At 39.0% G+C, this 22,280-nt stretch overlaps 1 protein-coding gene across 5 annotated transcripts in view; it reads right to left on the bottom strand.

Annotated features, from left to right (window-relative positions):
* Positions 1-22,280, bottom strand: part of FHOD3 (formin homology 2 domain containing 3) — a 373,180-nt gene that overhangs the window by 136,964 nt on the left and 213,936 nt on the right. For all 5 annotated transcript variants that reach the window (XM_059856914.1, XM_059856895.1, XM_059856904.1 and 2 more), the window contains exon 6: positions 14,483-14,577. In XM_059856914.1, the coding sequence (XP_059712897.1) occupies positions 14,483-14,577 (95 nt within the window). The remainder of the gene's footprint in view (positions 1-14,482; positions 14,578-22,280) is intronic.

A 22,280-nucleotide genomic window follows, 5' to 3' on the forward strand; every position in this document is an offset into this window, starting at 1 on the left:
TTTTCTGGAAATCTGTATGTGCAGCTCAAAGAAAAGACTAGACTAGGTTCCTATCTCCCAAGTGAGGTTAAAAGAGCCTCAGAAATGCAACAGAGCATCATCTGAAATCACCTGAGATGTGACCACAAACACCAAACAGCAATGTAATACTGAAGTCTAGTATGTGCCTGTATATTCCTAAGAGGCTGTAGCTACCAAGCTATAGGTAGCTTTGCAGCAGCAGTGACAAGGACAAGGATTCCAGAGTCTGTGTTTCTCTTCATCTGACCCTTAGTGCACTCTTCTGGACCTAGAGACTTTTGACTAAGGACATTTGACTAAGCTACTGCACAGAGACATGTGCCTTTATTTGTGGCATTGTTTCACACATATTTCAGTTTTTGTTTCATCAGAATGAAACCTATTTCAGATGCAGTATTTAGGAATTATTCAGCATCTGGGACTTGAATAGTTTTGAGCCAAGTAATTGCCAGGGTCATTCAAAGAGCTGAACCCACAGAAGCATGAGATCATAATCAGCAGTGATTTGACTTGCATCATAGATCAGTTTTGAGCTGTTGTTTCAGTTCTTTGGGAGCAGTACAGAGGGACAGAGAGAAGACTGTGGGGCAGGGGTTGGGCAGGGGAACCCAACAAAAAAACTCCAACCCTTTCTTTTTCCTGAACTAATCACAACAGAATACTTCCACTTTCTTCTGAAGTCAAGAGTAACTGCAGACAAAATCAGTAAAAACAGTGATGCCCTAATGAGGGGCAGAAATTAACAAAAGCAGTAAAATAAACTGCTCCAGAACATGATCCTTTGTATCCAAGAAAGCTCAAGTGAAATGCACTGTGGTAGCAGTGTAATGCCTAATGCGAATAGTTCCTATGGATTTAGCCAAAAGTGAATGTAATTGAGATTTGACCCTTTCAATGCAGTGGAGTATAGGTCTTGAGGGGGTGACTAAAATCACACTGAACTCTTTCTTTTGGTGTAATTTTACTTGTTTTTAGAGAATTTTTCATGGTAGGCTCTCACATGGAGCAACCATGAGGATAGCATGAAAGATATTACCACAGTAACCATGGAACCATCAGAAAAAAATTTGGGTTTTTCTGGTGGTGTTTCCATTCCTCCGCCCCCCCAAGTTACTATATGAGCACATCTCCTTTTATAAAAGCAAAATGTCTCACAATATTTGAAAGAATTAAGTTTCCATATAGGGATTTAGTTGAACAGTTCTTGAATATTTTTCTTCTTATTAATAACAACAACAACAACAGTTTTGCCAATGCTGCAGAGCAAATTAAGAGTCTTGATAGACAGTCACCTGCTTTAACCAGGAAAACAAGTTCTCAGAACCTGGAAAGGACAGGATTTCAGCCCTGCTGCCAGAGATCTCTGTGTACTGCCTCTGAGTAGTAGAGCAGATCAGCCTAAATGCATAATGCCAAACTCTGCAAGCTGGCAGTCCTATTCCTCGTCCCTAATTACTGAGTCATGTTTTTTTTTTTTAACCCATATATTCACAGCACAATTCATAAGAGAAACAGTGCTGCTCTAGCTCAGCATAACCAGCTACAACTCGTGCTCTGAAAGAGTGTCTTTAACGGCAGTCCTGACTTTTTCCTTCAATCTCCTAGACAGCTTCCCACAAGTGGGTATTGCCAGAGCCTTTCACTTTTGCCTGTTTAGGATGGCAGGATGAAGGCTAAAAGGCTGTGTAAGCTATGGAGATGAACAAAATTAACAAAAGTAGAGGCAATAGGCTGCTATAAAATCACAAATAAATGCTTCACATTTGCAGCTCAAAAAAAGGCTCCATGTTCTGGGCCCCCTCGAAAAACAAACATGTAAAACAACTGCTTTTAAAACAGAGACATCTAGCAGCTGCAGCTTAACTATTTTATAATACATCTTTCCCTGCCATGGGAGTGGGATGAGGATGTGCTTGCTGGCCTCTTCAGAATCTGTGCTCTGGCAGTATTCCTCAGCAGGCAGCTGGGAAATTCCTCCCCAGCACCTTGGACTGATTGCAGGCAAAACCATAAAATTCCATGATAAGTAATGCCATCACTCTGATTAAACTAGGTGTGTTAGAAATACATGGAGTTAAAAACTCCGGATTACAAAAACTACTCCAAAACTGAGGATGCATTTCATTAGACATGCAGAGATTCATTAGCTGTATGAAGCTACAAATATCCAAAACTAAAGGATACCAACTGCCTGAGGGAAGGACAGCACAACTCAGTTTTTATCAATAACCTGTGCTAGGTGTTAGATGGAATAGGTGTTTTAAAGCACATAGTCCTGCTCAACGTTGTATTCTCCCAGAGGCATTTTGCTCCAATCCTGCCCTCACACCGTTTATTCATATCCATCTGTGCCTGCTAGGTGGTGCTGTGGGATGGTTTTTCTAAGGCAGAAAAGGCAAGTTGCTTTTTTCGTTCCCCTCACTGATATTTTTTTTCCTTCTACACGAGAACAGCTGCAGTGTTTTCTGTATCTTGGCTGTACAGGATGTGTCCTGTCAGGTCTCTTGTCAAGCACGTGGTGGCCACCACTGAGGATGCTGCTTCTCCAGAGCAGTCAGGGAAAATGAGTGTATCAGCTTTCATTTGCATGTATCCATGCAGGAAAGCTGTAGCCTCAGATGGAGGCAGGAGGTATTAATATCTAGTGTAAAGTTTTTAAAATTTTCATTACCCTTTGGTTCAAAAGATACAGGACATTTAAACAAACTATTTTCATTGACAAATTAGGATTTAAAATTAATTCAGATACATAAATCAAAAGCATGGTTTCAAAGAAAAGGGAAAGACTAAAACTTCTGAGAGGCCCAACAAGTGAAATGCCTCCTTTTTTCCCCCTCAGACTGCAACTTACTTCTATGATGAAAAGCAACCTACTGCAAAAACTTTGGAAAACACCCTTTGAAAAGGGTGGTAATGAGAAGGATGCTGGGTTAGGCTTCATTTTTTTTCTGTAATTAACCAATAACTGAGTTAGTGGCAGGATGCTACCAGTGCTATAACATCCACAGTTTCATAATGGTGCAGACTGGGATTTAACTAGTCAGACCTGTAGGTAAAGTAAGTCTGGTCCATCTGTTCCACATAACTGCATGTCGGTTTAGCCAAAGATGACGAATAATTCTAACCCACCCTTCTGAGCAGGAGGGAAATAAAGCAAAACAACCTCCAAGATGAGTAACTGTAGTACTACATCAGTGATGACATCAGGAAAATCTTGTGCTTGGTTTTCAGATCCTGTCCCATGGTGAATGCCTTGGGACACCCTCAGAGCCCTTGCTGTTCCTATACAAAAGACACCCTAGTAAATGGCAATGTGTCTTTACCATAGCCTTCAAGCTTTCCATGAAGTGAATTGACACTTTTTGTCTAATGCTCTGCTATGAATGATCTTTCACTGCCAGAAGCTGAACTTGGGCATCCACGTTGCATCCCTTCATCAGCAGGGGATGACAAGGAACAAGAAGGAAAAATTTTGCAGACCAGTGATGCAAGTTGAAGTATATCCTGATTCTAAGGAAGTTTGCCTCAAATCTCTCTATTGCATCCACAGCTATTATGGACATCCATCTGAGCAGGGCAGATCTGGAAGCAAACCTACTTTCAGGTGGTGTAACATATCTTTCCCCCTACAGCCATGCACAGTTTTTAGGTGCCTGGAAGGGTGGCACAAGAAACACCCAACATGTGAAGAGTGTGTATTTGTGGAAGCTGGACTGCAGATGAGAAAGGGAAAAAGAAAAAATTACCTGAACAGAAAGCACTGCAAACCCCATAGAGTGGCAGTGACATAAAGGAGCAAAAATTATGAAGTGAAATTCTATCTTCTCTACTTAATAAAAGGGGTAAAGCATTTTACTATATTTAATGCACATATATTATACATTTAATATAGTTTTAATACATTTAGTATCTTCAGGAAAACACAGTGAACTAAAACACAGTCCCCAGGGATTAACAGCTTTGAAGTAACTCCATACATGAATAGCTGTGGTAGTCTCTTGTTCCACTTTACTTTTCTTTACTATAAGAAAGCCTTTTTCATAGGAAAAGCTTAATTGGGGAAGCAAAAGCATTCAAACTGTAAGTTAGAGAAGTGTTACATTTCCCTCCAAAATCATAACAATCAGATGCTTAGACAACCACACTGACATTTAAAGTGCAGTGGAGAAAAAGAGCTTCAGAGAGGTTGCTTTAATTTTCTTACTGAGCTAAAGAAGGAAGCAGTTACACACTGCTGGAAATGAAAAAGACAAAGCATACATTTTCTACAGTAGTGTGTCTTCTAATAAGAGGAAATTCAAAAATAAAAGGGACCAATCTACAAAAATTCCATGCTGGCTGAGGTATTAACAGTATGTTTTATATTGAACATCACATTCTTGTTTTTTATTAATGTGGTCTTCAAAAAGGGAAAACAGTGGAGAGATAGAGGGGGGCAAACCAGGAAGCATCTGAACTCCTCGTTCAATTGCTGTGATCAAAGAGGGTCAGAATATGGGAAGAGAGTACACAGCATGCCCAGATGAGGCTCATTTCAGTGTATCATGGGAGCCAGCTAGAAAACCTGCTGGTATGCTGGAAATTATTCTGAAAAGTCTTTATATGGTATGAACTACTCTTAGAGAACTGTGGAGAGAACTAAAAAAAAAGGAAGAAAGAAAACCTATCAAAGAGCCTTCCTTTTGATCTTGATCTTATGAAAAGTAATTGAGGTCCACACATCTTACCAGACCTTTTTCTTCCTAAAAAAAAGTCCCGTAATGGAGGAGACCAACATAAAATCTGTGAGGTAGCCACGAGTCCTGGGTAATATCCTGGTGAGGGACCTGAGCTGCTTGCAACTCAGAGGTTCCTTGGGGTGCACCACATGCTGAATATAGAGCAATCATGTGTGTTTTGGTAGTTTCCATTTTTGATACAGCATATTTTTTCTGTTTTCCAAGTATATTCAGCTAGTAGCCTTTGCTTTAAAAAACAATGATTCTAAATAAAAGAATGACAAACATTTTTGAGTGATGCCAAAAGAGCAGATATGGTAACAATTAGTATCAGGTTCAACTTTTACCTACGTATCTGTCTTCACATATAATCTGTCATTCTACTCCCTTATGTTCTTCCTCCAGGCCTCTAAAATCCAAATACCAATTTTCCAGATGAGGGACCAAGGCAAAAAGGGATTTGAAAACTGGCTCAAGAATGTGCCTGGAAGCTGGATTCAGCCTGGGTCTCCCAATGTAAAAACTCTCTCCCTATCTGGGCCATTCTTCCAGGCTAAGCTACAAGCAACACACTGGTATATTAACTGCTGTGTTGGCTGAACTGTCTCGGATCTGGTTTACATGACACTGCAAAAAATGTTGGATTCCACCTTTCCTGCAGGCAGAATTCCACTACTGCACTATATGTATGGCAACGAGGAAAGATACTGATTTAAGAAGAAAATTAGGATAAATTTAAGAGGAAAAATAAATAGTAATAATAATAATAGTAATTATATAGTAATTCTAAAATTGTAATAATATAGTAATTCAGTTTCTTTCAAAAAGAGGAACATTCAGGAAAATAACAGAGAGAAGATTAAGCAGAACAATTCTGCAGAAAAAGATGGGTCTTATACCTCTCATAGCAGCAGCTGCAGAGTACACAGCAGATTTAAGTCATGCTTTTGGAGAAGTAAGAGATCCTTGCACAGACAAACATTTGAAGAGACTTTGTGTGGAATTTCTGCTACTGCCATGCAAACTCTCCTTGCATTTCTTTAAAATCCTGTAAAAAGGATCCACACCAATTGTGCAGTTCTCAAACATCTTTAATAACAATTCAATAAACATCAAAATAGAGGTGAGAGGAAGAAGTAACTTAATAATGAAGTTACAAAGTTTACTACAAACAGTTTGAGAAATTAAGTGATTAACAAAAACATCCTACCCACACCCTATGAATTAACTGAACTCTGCTTGTACCAGAATAAATATCCTAGTGCATTGAGATAAATATATAAACTGAGCCCAAAGCTCTGTTAAATTAAGGATGAATACCTGCATTCTTCAAATCTGATAGAATAAGTAAAAATTAACCATAATGCCCTTTGTTGAACAGTCATAAAATCCCAGAATGTTAACACCTACTAAAGAATGCAAAAGGCTGGCCACCTCTTTTCTTCTATAGGAGTGCAGGAGTCTTCTCAGCATCACCACTGCAACCCTCCATCCCCATATGCTGCTTTCTACTGGCAGAATAACCAAAAAGTTCTGCTAGAAATTCAAGACACTTAACAAAGTCTCAGGAGATCTGGATGCCAGGTTTGTCTCCCCACACAGTTCAGATGAGGTACTGGTACTTTGTGGAAACATATCCATTCACTATGGTGATTTTCACAGAACCACAGGATAGTCTGAAATGAAAGGGACCCAGCAGGATCATGAGGTCCCTCTCTTAAATGAATGGCTCATTCAAGGATGGAACCCACAACCTTGGTGCTATTAGAACTGTGCTGTAACCAATTGAGCCAATCTCATTTGGGCATTTTCTTATGTTTCATAGTGATGGATCTCCTGTACCACACTGTACCATCATGCCACTGACATGGTCCTGCTAGTGAAGGCAAGAAGGAATGACGAGCACAGAGCGTACTTGCCAGCATTACAGGACATTTTGTGAATGCTTGTTTTTACTATTAAATTGATTAAGAAAATTGTATCACTTGACCTTCACTAAAGGTGCAAGCTAACAAATTTGTGTTGTGTGACATTTCAATGTCTGTGCACCAGAAGAGGTTTCTCTGCTGCTCCTGCTAAACTTTCTAATAGCCTACTTACTAATGCCTTCTGCCAAGCACCACAGCCACTGTCATAAAAGATACATTACTATAACACATAAGAGCAATAAGACCAGAAAATGGGCAACCCTGGAAACCAAAGCATTATGCACCAGAGTTCAAGAAACAGTGGTCCCAGAAAAGGTGCAGACACAGCTGCTTATTTTAATTTTAAAACACTCCTGAAAATGCAGTTTATTAAACTGAGTTCGGATTATTGATATTTCTACCCTGAAAAATGATAACACTGCTGTCCCAAAAGGTTTGTCATAATGACCACAATGTGCTTTATACTAGTCAAGTTGATTTCTGCTTTTAAATATGCATAAAAATCTCATGTGTATACTATACCATAAGCCTGGATTATACCTAGCATCTTTTTATCCCGAGCAACTCTCTTATATTTCTTCATTCTGTTTTACCTGACAACTCATTTTCTATTTCTTTTGTCTAGGCAATTGATTTTATTGCCAAAGACATTTTCCACTGGTGGCTTCAAGCATGCTGGAAGAAGTAGTCTCCATTTTCTTTAGTCTCAGTCCCCAATACAGGCAAACTTTCCAACTGCACCTTCTCCTTTCATTGCAGTGCTGGACATAATGCTTGTTAGGAAACACTAGGAGCTAATAGCAGATATATATATTATTGTAATAGTAATTAATCAATCTATTATCAAATTAAAATATATATTAATAGCTAGGGTGTGAGGCACAGCACTTTGCTCACACACGTGAATGGTAACAGGCCTGTGACACTGAACTACTGTAGTGAGGGAGACCAAAGCAATCCTAAAAGCTAGCACTGACTTTAGGATTTTTTTTCAGTTTTTACCCCACCTAATTCTAGTATAACTCTTGCTTTTTTTCTCTCTTCTTGCCTTTCCTTCACAACAAGAAATTTGTACATCTGCATAGATGCATGGTATTTTTTTGGAATAGTTCAACATATTTTACTCATCTCTAACCCGACACTTTCTTAAACAGTTTTGAACAGATGAGACTGAGTGAAAAGTTGTGTCTGAGCATTGGCCACATTGTTGGCAGTTAATCATTACATTTTCTCATTCCCCACTTCAAACGAGTTGAAATCAGATCTCTGATTTCTTGTGAGGGAACTGTGTGTTTTCTAGTATCTCCTTAATCTACAAGAGTTCATTTTGACCACAGAAAAATATGTATTCATCCCTTCAAAATACTCGTAAGTGAATGCAACAGATGGAGCTACAGGAATAGTTAGTGCTGCAGGACTCACCTACTTTTATGATTGATGGAAGGACTTTGAAATCTACCTACAAATAGGTTTGGTAAAGAGCAGCAGCACTCACGGCAGTCTGTCTGCTGAGTTGGAGAGACCAAAAGCAAGTGCTTAACACAGTCTGTGCTGGCTAGTCTATCCTATTCCAAGTTTATTGCAACATCCTGATCCTTATCTTCAAAGCACTAATTAAATACAATTCAAAATAAACTCAGTTCATGCGACAGTGCTGGTCCAGTTTCTGAGTGAAAGAGGAAGAAAGCTCTCTGATGGCCTGGGTGAGCATAGGCTCAAGACCTCAAGAAGTAGGAAATAGGGAAGCTCCAGTCAAGCCAGGATTTCATTTCTCTCTCCCATAGCCATCTTCATAACAACAGTTCAATGCACAGTAGATTAACTATAAAAGGCAGCTGCTAATCTGAGATGAACGTTCAGGGTGTCAGTAAACTCAAAGCAGTTGTACCTGCTCACCACAGCCCAACATCTCGAGTGCAGGGCAGCCCATGGGTGAGACTGCAATAATTTTAGGCTTTGAGGCGAGATCTCCGTTTTGCTCTGAACATTTCCAGGAAGCAAAGAAGCCAGAAAACCTGTAAGACTGATACCCAGCTAACATTTCTACTTGGCCTAGGCCTGAAAACAGAACAAAACTAGAGGTTTGCCAGAGATGTGGCTGGAGGGAAGAGAGCAATGATGCAATCTAAATAGCTCGTGCTTAATTTGTCAGAAGCTGCAGGAAGTTTTTTTAACCATCAGGGCAGCAGACTGGGAAGAAAACACGTAAAATTGATCACAGCAGGTCTCCAAGTTGTGTGATTTTTCCTGGATTCTTAATTATTTTAGCTAGCCAGAATTCCTAGATCACCTTCCAAACACGTTGAGAATAAAGCACAGGACAGTTCTACAGCACAGTCTCTAGCTCACAAAAATCAGGCATATTAATAGAACATCTATACACACAATTATTTTTCAAAATACAGGGCCATAAAATTCAATGAGATCCAAATACTTAGTATTTCCAAGATTCTCAAAAAGAGGGCATACCATCCAGGTTGGCAGTGATTTCATTCAACATGCTTTGGGGTTTGGTAGTAGTAGTACTACTGTTTTGATTTTATTCATATCTGTTAAGACCCTTAGAACTGTAACCTTCTCCATTACTAGAAACCAACTTTTGATATTTATTTGGAGACCCACTTTAAAATCCAGTTGTAAGACTGGGTGAGAAATTTCTTGAGGAAAAAATCAAGTTATAGAATTCTCAACTTTGCTTCTGTCTTCAGTGTAGCACATGTATAAATGACTTGTGAAATGGAAACTAATTTAGTCAAGCTTTCTGACCGAGTATCTGCCTCTACATACCTTAAATGATTCATTTGTGCAAAAAAAAAAAAAAAAGTTTTTTTGTGAATATTATTTCTCTCAAAATTCTCATGAAATGAGTAGCAACCACTTGCATGCTTTAACCCACCCCTGGCACCATGCAAAAAAAGCAGCCCCTAATGGACTTGTCTGAAGCCAGGTTGATAGGGCCCTGAGAAACCTGGTCTAGTGGAAGGTGTCTCTGCACGTGCCAAGGGGAGCCTGAAATTAATTTATCTTTACAAACCCTCCCAATGCAAACCAATTCTATGGTTCTATGATTCTATGATTTTCCTTTTGCAAAAAAAAACAAATTTACCCACTAAAATGACATTGTTCTATCTGAATCTGTTGGGTTTTGTTTTTCCTTTTGCTTTGAAATAGGTTTTTTTGCTTCTTTCTGACAGAATTACATTTTTAAACATTCAGAAACTCATTTTTGCAATACCTAAGCAAGCAAAAGGTTCACACAAGGCACAGGGAACAACTTGATAGTTAAAGTTTGTAGTTAACTTTGCAATCTAGGACTCAGACAGAAGCAAAGTAGGAAAAAAAATTAAAACAATATGTGAGATAGGAATCTTTAATCAACCTCATTGTATCAGCCTGGGCCCAGCATTCCACCCTGTCTTCTGAGGTTACCCAGCACCCCTTTGAAAATGGATTATTTTCCACTGAAAACAATGCCAAAAAGGGGCTTTAGCTCCCCTGGGGGAAATTAGAACAGCCTGGATCATCAAATGAGAAAAAATAATCATTATCAAGAGCAGTAAAAAACAGGGGGAAAGAAAAGGTGAAACTAAACTCAGATTTTGGATCACTTTATGCCTTAGAAGTGGCTTTGAAAACCACAATGGACTGGCAAAAGTTTGTGGGTTTGTGATGCAAAGAAACACTTGCTTCTCTATATAAAGAGATATACAGAAGAGATAGAGAAGCTCCTATACTTTTTCCAAGATGCTTGGTACAGGAAGGTACTTTTGTAAATAGTCAATAGCTAGTCCTGGGGGACTTAAAGCACTGATACACTAAAAGTTTTGTACACCTTCTCTTGCTGGGTCAGAGGAATTACCAACACATATGAAAGACTTTATGTGTGTGTGTATATATATATATAACCTTATCCATGCCTACAGATAAGAAATACATTCTATGGACTTAATATGGCTCAATATATACATGTGTTTAACTTGGTATCCCTTCTTTTGGGTAAGAGAAATTTTCCAAGAGCTATTACCATTTACCTGCCAGTGATCCACCAAAGAGCTCCAGTGCCAGCTTCCAGCATAAAAAGTCCATTTACAGCCAGCCTAATTATATTTGCAATACAACACAAAAACTTAATTCCGACTGCAGGAGTAGTAACACATAGGTGGCAGAAACACCCTAAAGTTGAAACATGGGCATTACAGCACATGGCCAGTTATGGCATCATCCTTGAGAGGTTAGTTTCAAAAAAAAAACCAAAAAAACCCCACCACCAACAAAAAAAAATTAAGCAGCATTTCTGAAAGCACTGTTAACTAACATTCAATGAACTTCTAGTTTTGTCTTCTAAGAACCAAGCTCTCTTGCACAAATGTCCATACTAGCACCAAATGCTAAAAGAAAACTTGGTTGACACCAATATTTCCTATCTACATAATTTGTAGCTTATATAAGATGGTTAGAGCTTTGGCTGTGCTATAGCACTCTTCTGCATGCCTGCAGCAGCTCACTGCTGACCTCAGTTATGTATTAAAGCAATCTGGAAGCCAACAGCATGTAACCATACACCCATAATTGAGTACATACTTGAATGCTTTGTCAAACAGGGAACCACTGATGAATTGCTGCCCATATAAGTAATGATGAAATAGTAGTAATGTGCATTTACATTGGGATTATGCTGTCATTGTTTTATGCCAGGCATGTATCAGCCACTGATGATTGGAAAGAGGTTGACAGTCAGCCTGTGAAAGCACACTGCCACACACTAGTGTGGTCATTTATGGTTGGACACAACTTGTAAAGAACCAGCAGTGGGCCTAAGAGTCTGAGATGTGCCAGTAATGCTCTTATCTCCACATAATATATCTAAAGAATGGGTCTGCTACTATCACACTTCCAACCTAGTGCCTATATAATACCAATCTGCAACAAAAGGCTCTTTCTGTGCCATAGCAAACAAGTCATCTAAGATTAAGTTTCTTCCTGCCTTTCAGTTCTTCACCCTGACACAGCTGGTGCCTCTCTGAACTGGTACAATGACAACAGCGCCAGTGCAGTCACACCACTGGAATTCTAACTGCCTCCCTAACAACTTTATTCAGAGAAAACTTAGATAACAGCACTAAAATTATCAACAACTTCTGATAATCCATCAATGTAAGCATTCATTGATGCTCAGTGGTGTAAAACTGCAGCAGAATTAGCAATAGTAAGGAATACAATGGCAAAAAATCTGGGGAGGCTTTCAGTAAAGTGCTTAGAGTCCTTCTTTCACACTAATTTAAACTTTTAATACCCACGTTTTTCCCCCATCCCTATACAGAAGTATTGCTGGGTGCATAGTGATCTTGGAGCAGGGTACCAAAGTCAGAGCTGTTGCAGTGCTGAGCACGCCAGCCCCTGAGGTGCTCTGCTGAGCCTGTGTGATGCAACAAGCCACTGCTCAAAGTGAGCAAGGGTGACAGAGCCAGCAGCCCCTTGCAAACAGAGCAGAGCAAGCAGCAGTGAAGGGGCAAAACCACTACAGAATTTGATAAAACAATAAAAAATATCTGTGGGACAGATTCAAAAACCTCCACTGGTAAGTATATTAAACCCAGTCAGAGCTCTTGAGATGGCAAAAAACCATGTGTCACAGCTGTGGCAGCTGAATAACTATATTCCTCCTGCATCCTATTAAAGGGATTTGTCCCAAGACTTAATTGGCAGTTTCACTATTCCTTTTTTGCTCAGCAATGTTAGCGTATTTTTCACCATCTTTGCTGTGGGGAAGGCACCAGCATAGCAGGGCTGAAAATCAGACTGTAGGTGCATTGCAAATTCCAGGGCTTCATTTTTCACAGAAAGTCAAAACCACCTTGAAGTGAATAAAGCAGCTGTCCCACCACACTGACTGTAAGCCTGCCATACCTTCGGTTAACTTCTGGCACACAGACAGGGACTTAGATCTCCTCCAAGACAGTCGAAGAATAATGAAAAAGCAACTTTGATGCTACCTGAAACCAAACTATTCAAAGCACATTGCCTGCATTCCTCAGCTGCAGGCACTGAGCCAGGACATGGAGATAATCATTCAGGCTGGCAATGGGGGAGGGAGAAAGGAGCTTAAGCACCCAAGAGCTGAAGTACTCAGAGCAAGAAAATCTAGAAAGAATTTAAGCTGCAAGGTAGCAATACAGTCATGTTTTCTCCCATTCCACTCCCATTATGTGCTTTAGAGAATTAAAATAGTCACGGACATGGCAGTATTTTTGTTTCTTTTTTGCTCTTGTATCTATTCCATAGAAAATGTAGATCTATATGAAGCAAGTGGTTTCTCTCTCATCTCACACTGCTTTTTCAACTGTGGCAACATCCCCTGTTTCAGAAGGACAAATGACTCAGAGTAATGCCTAGACAACACTGGAACATTTTACACTGGGGGAAAAGTTTCTCCTTATCTTTTCCCAATCATGAAGCCTGCCCTTTAAGCCTGAGATTTGATAACCGTAATTAACTTACTTTTACTTATCTACCAATATAGGTATGTCGACCTAATATAAATCAGTGCTTTCAATACTGCAGCATCTGTTCTTTGACTTGGCAATCTGCTGGAGCAGTGAAGTTTGCACTTTGTAGAAAAAATTCTAGTTAAAAAAGAACTCCTGGGACATCGAGCTCTTCCTCCTTGTGTTATGAGAGCTGTCAGAGGAAAAGGGGAAAGCAGCAGCCTCTCTATGTCACTACAGTATGCAACAGCAAGTTTGTGCGACTCAGACACCTGAAATATTCCTGGAAATTTCTTAGTAACTATAACTGTGGATTCAACTCCACCAATTATAGCAACTTTTGAGTTGTAAACAACTAGCATACTGTGTTCCAGCTATGGTGTCATACATATCTATCTATGTACAGGTCTGCATGGTAAGAGCAGCAGCAGCCCCTGGCAGGCCTTAATAAGCTTCCTAAAGCTTATTAAGAGCCAACAGGCTGGAGAAGGGTACATTTGTGGGTTTACCTATCCTATGGCCCCTCAGGACGGCATGTCAGTAGAATCTGTGTTCTGCTTACTTTTCAAATTCCAGCAAAGGTGGCCTTAAAGGTAGACTGTGCACTATATAAATCACTATTCCACTGGAGAAGACCTACCCAAGCTGCATTTTTCCAGCTTTCAGCTTTTGTCTCAATATGTGGGAACCGACAAAGAATACCCTGCAGGCAGGGTATTTTTGCCTTGCCTTCAAGGGCTCTCCAGGCAAAAGAAGACTTGACATTAGGAAACATTTCTTTGCTGAGAGGGCGGACAAACACTGGAAGAGGCTTCCTGGAGAGGTGGGCAAAGTCCCAAACCTGTCAGTGTTTCAGAAAAACTTGGACAATGTCCTTCATAAAGTGAAGCTGTCAGGCATTTGGTCTAGATGATTGTTGTAGGTAACTTCCAATTGAACTTGTGCATTCTAGTTTAAAAAGGAGTCACTCTGAACTGTCCTCCCCCAGTGCTCAGCAGAACAGAGCAATGTAGAATGGTGAGTAGAGTGATTCCAAAGAATGCCTTGGGAGCTGCAAGTACAAAACCAAAAAATTTTCTCCATGGTCAAATGCAATGGCAGCGCAGACAGTAATGAGGGCATCTTTGCTTTTAAGAGCAGAGTAAGTGCTGACAAAAGAGTATAAAAACAGTAGAAAAGAAGTAAAAGCTCAGTATGACCTGATTTCAACATAAAATATTATGGAATATTTTAGAACCTAACACACAGTCTATTTATACCCTAAAAGCATTAAAAAATGCATTAAAAGAATATCAAAACTATATAAAATGAGAATATTTGAGAGTCTTACCTTTGAGCCAATAAGTGTGTACAGCCATTGGATGGTTTCATTATGATTAATCACTCCATTCATGCCATCGACATAAAGCATTATCTGGCCCAAGGCTATTGAGAAAAAAACCAGAGAAAATATAATTATGAGCTGGTGAACACTTTTTATAATTCTAAGCATTGCTGACAATTTTCTCTGAGCAGGGTTTATCAGAGAAGTGGGGAGCTCAGCTAATGAAAGATATACTGGGCAAGATTGTGCTGGATTAAATCCTGGGAAACCGCACAAACTTTACTGACTTATTCTGAAAATACAACTGTGAATTTCATCCAAGGACAAGCCCAAACACTTGTTCTTTCCTAGAAGATGCCATATTTTATGCTCCCCAAATCTGCAAACAGTACTGTACATACTGCTTACTGTCACAATGGTTCCTTCAGCTACAGCACTTTACATATTATGAGACAAGACTTTCACCATTTGTTTCAACACCATATATAATGTTTGGAATTAGTATATTTGGATTGACAGTTTCAATGAATTCCAGTGATATGAAATTAAAGCTGGACAATTATCATCAATAAGGACAACAACTATTCACTACTGCACAGTGCTCTCTTGAAAAGAAGTTTTACGTTTTATTGGGAAAATACAAAAAAGCAACGCATGCTTATAACAAAGAGGCATCTTTATTAATTTTTCCTAAAGCTTTTACAACAGCATTAAAAAATATACTAGTAAAATATTTCATAACAGTAATTTCATAGTTTGCAATTGTGATAATATGAGACTTTCAAGAGACAACAGCTATTAAATCTTTTCTGACTGATTAGGACAGACATTTTTTGTAAGGATTATGAAAAGTGAATTAGTACAATTCATTTATCATCTTCAAAAGTTTCCACTGTTAGATCTTCTGCTTTATAGCAGGAGATCAAAGCACAGTGGCATGGAAAAGAAATCACTGATGTCACACCTTTTAGCACAGCCTATTGGCATAACAACTCAATTATTTAATGCACAGCCTGATGAGCCCCTAGAACACTGCTTTATGGAGGAAAAAAGAAAAAAAACAAAAACACCCACAGGGTGAGGAAAATTATGACACTATTAATCTTCCAAACACATTCTGAATGTTTGCTAACTTTTGCACAGATTGTGTGCAGTGCATCATTCACCTTGAGGGCAGATTTTCTAAGACATGAATGCTAGGCAAGCACTTAGGTACCCCTATAGCCAAAGAGCTAACAGTCATTTTTGCACCATCTCCTCCTTCCCCCTTTAGTCTAGTTGGTCAATTTATGGTTAAAAACCTGAGGCACTGTTTTTACATTCTTTATCTAATCTGTCACACAAAGCTAGAAGGAAAGCCACACTCAATGAATGCCACACAATCAATGAAGACTGAGAAAAAGCAAGCAAGAGAGCTCTGGCACAGGGATAACATGTCCCTAGGCAGGCATTGCCACTGCAGTATGCCAGGCACTCTCTGCTCCTCCTCTCCAGGAAGCAATCAGTCAGCACCCTCTGAAGACATGACTCTCAGGTGAATAAAATGAGGTGGGAGGGACACAGGCCCAAGTGTTATGGTAAAATAAAAGATGTAAGCCAGCCAGTAAAAAGTGATATGAATTACACTGCCTGAATAAATGGCTGCTTTGAAGCATTTCATTGCAGGTAGAGGAAATGCTACTATCCCAGCAGTAATCAGAGAAAGTTCTTAATTCTTGTTTTTACTTCCTTTCAATGCTAAAAAGATTTGGCACTGGATCAGGATGAGATCCAGTCATGATAAGGTCAACAAATCCATTTTTTTTCCTCTTGCAAATTCTTTGGTTGGGGGTGAAGTGCTTTAATTTGAATTTGAAGTAAATGTGAAACAAATTTAAGTCTTGGAGCATGCTTTCCAAATTAATATAGAAATCAAAGACAGCAAAAAGTTTGTTTTGAAAAACATGTACACAATACAAAATGATTCCACAGCTTATACTTAAGACTAATTAGACAGAATGGCTAAGAGAGATCTGGCATGCATTTGTTTTCAGACTCTTAGATGTGACTCTTTATAGCAGCAATATGTTAAGGCAAATTAGTAGAACTTAGAAAGAAGCCAAAAAAATGTTTTAGGGATTCTTGAAAACACAAGGAAAAAACCACTCCCATTGCTGCTTGAACTGGTGGCCAATAAGTTTCACAAGGCAAGGAATTACAAAGAATGCCATGAAACAACCAAGATGTAAACAGTTATGTGTCCACATCCAAGTCACATCTCTAGTAGTTATCTGCCACACATGAAGCTCTCAGCTGCTGCGAAACCTTGGTGTGGATCTTCATACTGCTATTTCCTGTCTTCAGGAGTCAGAAAAATGAGATAAGATGGGTATGGTTGAGGAGAAATTTGTTTTCATTAAGTAAGAGTAAGATAAGGAGAATTTGTACTTTGTACAAGCTGAAGCCCCATCAATTCTTAGGAAAAGAAGGCTAGAAGAAGACCTAAAAGGAGGAGAATGATGGTTTTCATACCCCATCAAGTTTCTGTGCTGGGCAAGAAAAGGTATTTCCTTTCCCATAACCACACCACACAGCCAAAATGGAAGACACCACCAAAAACACCGGTGTAGGAGCAGGCTAGAGGTCCTTGGGCCCTTCCAATCCTTGAGTCTGGCTGAGTAAGACACAGCAGTTGGCACTAAATGGAGACTGACAGAGGACATTTTACATTCTTTGAAGCTTTTCTACCCAACTCCTATCTCACCTCCCAGCCCACAAGTGCACTCTGCTGAAATGGCTGTGGCTGAAGTGCAAGCTCCATGCACCCAGCATGCCCACACATCCACCACCAACATCCAACAAGGGAGGGCAGCCTAATCTGCAAGGCAGTTTGGAAGGTCAATCTAGTCCAAAATAATTTCAATTCACGTTTGTATGTGCCTTGAACAAAAATTTTTTTTTCATTACCAACAAATGAGGAGGCTATTTAATCCATTTAATCTCATCCCTCAGTTAACTGGAATTCTTTTTGGAAGTATATCAACAACCTAGTTGTATTAGGAAAGTTTACTATTGTGCAACAAGGGGCTGGGAGAGGGGAGTTTAAATACAAAGCAGACCTAATTTGGAATTTCTTTGTTCCCACTACCCTTGTCAAACCCTTAATCTTATGTGAAAGTATTGTGTGACTTTATCCATAGCTAATTTCAAGTGGAAAATTTATAGATTTCTTACGAAAGGCTTAGTCTAGAAAAGGACAGACCAGCCAGAAAGCTCAGAGATTTCTGTGAAATAAGAGGTTTAAGAAAGCCTCTAAAAATTTGCCAGTATTGGCACTGATACTCTCCAGGGATATAAAGTTTACAGGACCAAAGAGGAAAAGCTCTAGCACAAAACATCATCACAATTAACATCACTTTAAGTAAAAGTCTCTTTATCCCACCCAGACTGGAAAAAGTTTCAAAGCTGCTCCTTGTCCAGGCATGCACCTGCTTCTCTAGTCTTCTCTGCTTCCATTTTAACACAAGACTGACTTAGAGAAAACAAAATCACTGAATGAGCAGAACACCTATTTTTATACAATTTCCCATGAGTCAAAGCCCTACTCACTGTGTCAAGAATTACGGCAGCAATGCATCTTGTGATTGCATTTGTTTCCATCAGAATAAGCAAAATGTACAGTGTGAAGCAGGCCAAAGACAGACCTTGTCACTGCAAGGAGGGAGGTTTCAGCTCCCAAGAAAGCTTTGGGCCTAAGTTCCACAGTTCATACCCAGTAGCTGTGGTGGATGTCATGTGCTGCAACATGCATGTACATGCATGCACAACTACAGGGAGGTGTGCACTGATTGCAGTTGCTATGATTTCCAGGGGCATGTAAATTTATCTCTGCTACTCCCATGCCAACAGCCAGTCTCTAAAATTCAGATTTTTCAGTGAAAAATCTGCTATTTATAGAGCTATTCTCACTTCATTACTATTGTTGACTTTATATATAATGTCATCCAGAAGCTAAAAACAATCTTGTTCCTGGGCACAAGTGCATGAATATTTTGTTTCTTATCAAATATTTTTAAATCCCAAATCTTTTAATTTTGCATTTTTGCCCTCTGTTAATTTTTTCTTTCTATTTTAACACACATTATGCTTGAAACTGTCTAAGGAATTAATTTTCAGAACTCCCATATTAACCACGGGATGAACTTCTATTACACACGAACTGAACTATCTCTGAAAAATCACATTGAAGAACTAATGCTATGAACCAAATCTGCAAAACCAGTTCTGAACAGATGTCAACACAATAAGCTACAATTATACTTCAGAAATTCTTATGCTGGTCAACACTACTTTAAACTCAATCTTTTTGTCTTATGCACTTTGAGAACTTCTGCAAGCTAGTTTCAGACCTAAAGTATTATTCAAAGTTCAAATCTTTTCCAGAGACAATGAGTTCCCAGATCAATCTTCATTTTTTCCTCCGTCTACTTTACACATAATACATAGAGACACCACAAGTCCACCACCACAGAAAATTCCTCTGTAGAATCTTTCTCCTCTCCATGTTTCCTCTGCCACCCTCCTCCTCCGTGTTTTTGCCGTTAAAACACGACCCAGCAAAGTCAAAGGGGACACAGCACCTTTATTCAGCTGACATGTTTCATCAAAAGCTGATCCTTTATACACCATGAAACACCTGTGACAGTGCACAGTCCCCAACAGAGCCAAAGCAGCTTCTCTTCCAGGATTTCTTTTGTGCAATTTTAGAAAATTTACTTGAGTGCAAAGAAAGAATGGACTCTCACTTGACTCTGCCAGTAGTTACCCTACTGAAGGCCTTTTTATATGAATTAAAACCTGGCTTACATTTATGCATTATAAAAGGTTTGCATGATTAGTCATAATTGTTTTAAGAATGATTTTATGTTGCAGCACTCAAGCTTTAAATGCACTATGTTCTAGCATTTTTAACAAGATTAATAACAAAGCAATGTAAAATAAACTGGACACTGCTCATACAGCAATATGTAAAAACATTTCCTCATAAAGAATAAATGCCTAATTAAAATACCTTATTAATAAGTGAGCAAATATAGCTAAGAATTGGACTGCTATTGTGCAAGCTGACCAGAAGCATGGAGAATGAAAAAAAAAGGAAAGAAAGAAAGGATGACAAAAGGAAGAATTAAGCAAGGAAGAAGATGAGAGAAGGGTAAAAAAAAAAGACAAAAGAAAAGAATATGAAAGGTTGAGTAGATGGTTTTAAAAGGTGCTTATTCATCCTCAGTGCTTCATGAAGCAAAACACATTTGGAAAAAGAGATGCATGGTAGCCTGTAATTAAGATGACAATATGCAGATATAGAGCTAAATTAAGGCAGCTGCTTCTTAATGGAGTCAATACTGGCTGTAAAACTGAATGATGTTCATTCAATATATATATGAAGTTACGTATTTTTCTTAAGAATTGAGGTTGTTTTTTTTTAGTTTTAATGCATTTTCTGAGGGGACTTCCTCACTGGCCCTCAGAACTTAAATTCTGAGGGAGCAGGACATGATGACGGGATCGCCAGATTTTCTTGCAAAGGTGAACTATTCTGCAAAAACACCATAACAGAGCAGGACATTGCCCATGCAAACACTGAAGACTTATCTCCAATGGACTTAGCTCATCTCCTAGCCATGGACTCCTGCACTGAGTATTGACGCTGCAGCCAGTGAGAAGTGGCTTTATTTCAGGGCAGAAATTAGAATGTATTTTAGGATTAGGTCTCTCTTCTTATCTTTAGATGCATTTTAAACTCTTTATACTAGATTTATCTTGCTAGAGGCTGCGTAGCCCAACCTGTCACTCAAACTAGGGAAAACCAGAGCAGGTTATTCATTACTCTGTACATCTGGTGTTGAATATAGCTCCAGGTAGCTGCTCAGCCTCTCTAGGCAACCTGTGCCAGTGCTCAGACACCCTCACAGGACTTCTTTATTAATTTTTAAGTTTAAATCAAATTTCCTGTATTTCAGCTAATGCCCATGGCAGGCCTCTTGTCTTTTATTGTGCATCTCTGAAATCTGTCTCCGTTCTTACGCTCCCAATCATATATTCAGTCCCTTTCATAACACTGAAATTTAATTGAACTGAATTTAAACTGAAGATTAAAACACAGTCAAGAAACCAAAACTACACATTAAGCTAGAAGTCTCAAAAAAAAAAAAAAAAAAAGGTAACTTTAATTTAGGATTAAACTAAGGAAATTTAGTGAGCCTCCCAGGTTAAGAAGTGATACCTTAGTGCTTCTATTTGGGAGCCAATTGAGTAATTTAGTCTGGCAATGTGCTAGATGTGATGGATTTCAAGGCATTTCGCTCTCCATTAATCATCATGAACATAAGCCTTCTGTCTGTGTAAACAATACTAATCCTGACTTTGAAGGTACAAAGAAGGAAACACAAACCAACCTTTGCAGAAAGGAAAAGATAATTTCTGCAGCTCCCTTTCTTGAGCTCCTCAGACACCTATTTACCCTGCACAAAGAAAGGTCCTGCAGGTGCAAGCTGTCTTTTATCAATCATTATCAATTACATACAGCACATCAGTTTGGAATTCCAGCATCTGCTTTACATGCCGAAAACCTAAGCTTTGTGAATGAGCTCAGCTTTTGGACTGGGAAACACTGTAGAGTCAGAAGTGGGTTTGGAAGAAAATGCAATCAGGACTCAGTCTCAGCAAAAAGCACAGGTTATTTTCATTTTTGGACTCTGTCTGCTGTTGCACCTGGGGCAAAGAAAAGTATGAGGGAACACATGGAATTTAATATTTTTTTTCTATTACACATCAGCAGAATCTTTGCTCACTACAAGTAGGCTGCCAGTGACTATAGAAAAAAGAACACTTTCTTGGGGTTCCTGCCTTCTCTGGCAAGTAAAGTAGTGTGGCACAGCTGGGTTATTTAACAAATGGACTAACACTAGAGTAGAAACAGGACACGTGGTAGGGTAAAAGTGTTCACATACCGAACATTTTTAGTCATCAACAGTGTTTCTTCTAAGTACAACTGTAAACCTTCCAAAATGAAACCTGTGGTTTCGAAGTGAGCAAGTGATAAATTCTCACTGACAGCTTTTTCCCCCCGTTTCCCTTGGGGGAGAAGCCACATTTCCAAATTTTTTTTTTTTCCTAAAAATAAAGAAGATTCTCAGGGAAGCAAAAGGGTAAAATCAACAATTCCAAGCATTATTGTATTCCTCTTATTACAGGAATATGTTACTACATTCCTATAAGTTATAGGAATTATATATAATTTATAAAAATCCTATATTTCCATACAATTCTTACTAGAGGAATATATGACTGCATTGTATTCTTCTTATTAGAGGACTAGAAGAATAAAATATAAGATAAACAACTATGCCAGTCAAAATTTCAAACATTGCCCAGCTCCATCAGCACAGTCTTTGTAAAGCATAACATTGATCATTATTTCTTGCTGTCAAGTTGGTGATATCATGAGAGCTAGTGTTCCCCTAGATAGCAGTTCTTTGTTTTCTAAGCTCAGCTTCATTCTCTGAGGTTCAGCCCTGGGCACGTAAACACGGGCTCAGTTTGGCATCCTGGAATAACAGCATTGTAATCAGTATGGTTGCAAAATACACTTAAACCAGTGTCTAGCAGAGAGGCTTACAGAGAGTTGCCATGATTTCCAAGGGCATGTAAATTTACCTCTGCTACTCCCATGCTAACAGCCAGTCTCCAAAATTCATGTATTGTGGTATTCCTTCAATTAACCTGTACCTCTAAAAAATGACACAAACTATATTCCTGAAGAACA

The sequence above is a fragment of the Haemorhous mexicanus genome, chromosome 1, assembly GCF_027477595.1.
Source record: "Haemorhous mexicanus isolate bHaeMex1 chromosome 1, bHaeMex1.pri, whole genome shotgun sequence".
Lineage (NCBI taxonomy): Eukaryota > Metazoa > Chordata > Aves > Passeriformes > Fringillidae > Haemorhous > Haemorhous mexicanus.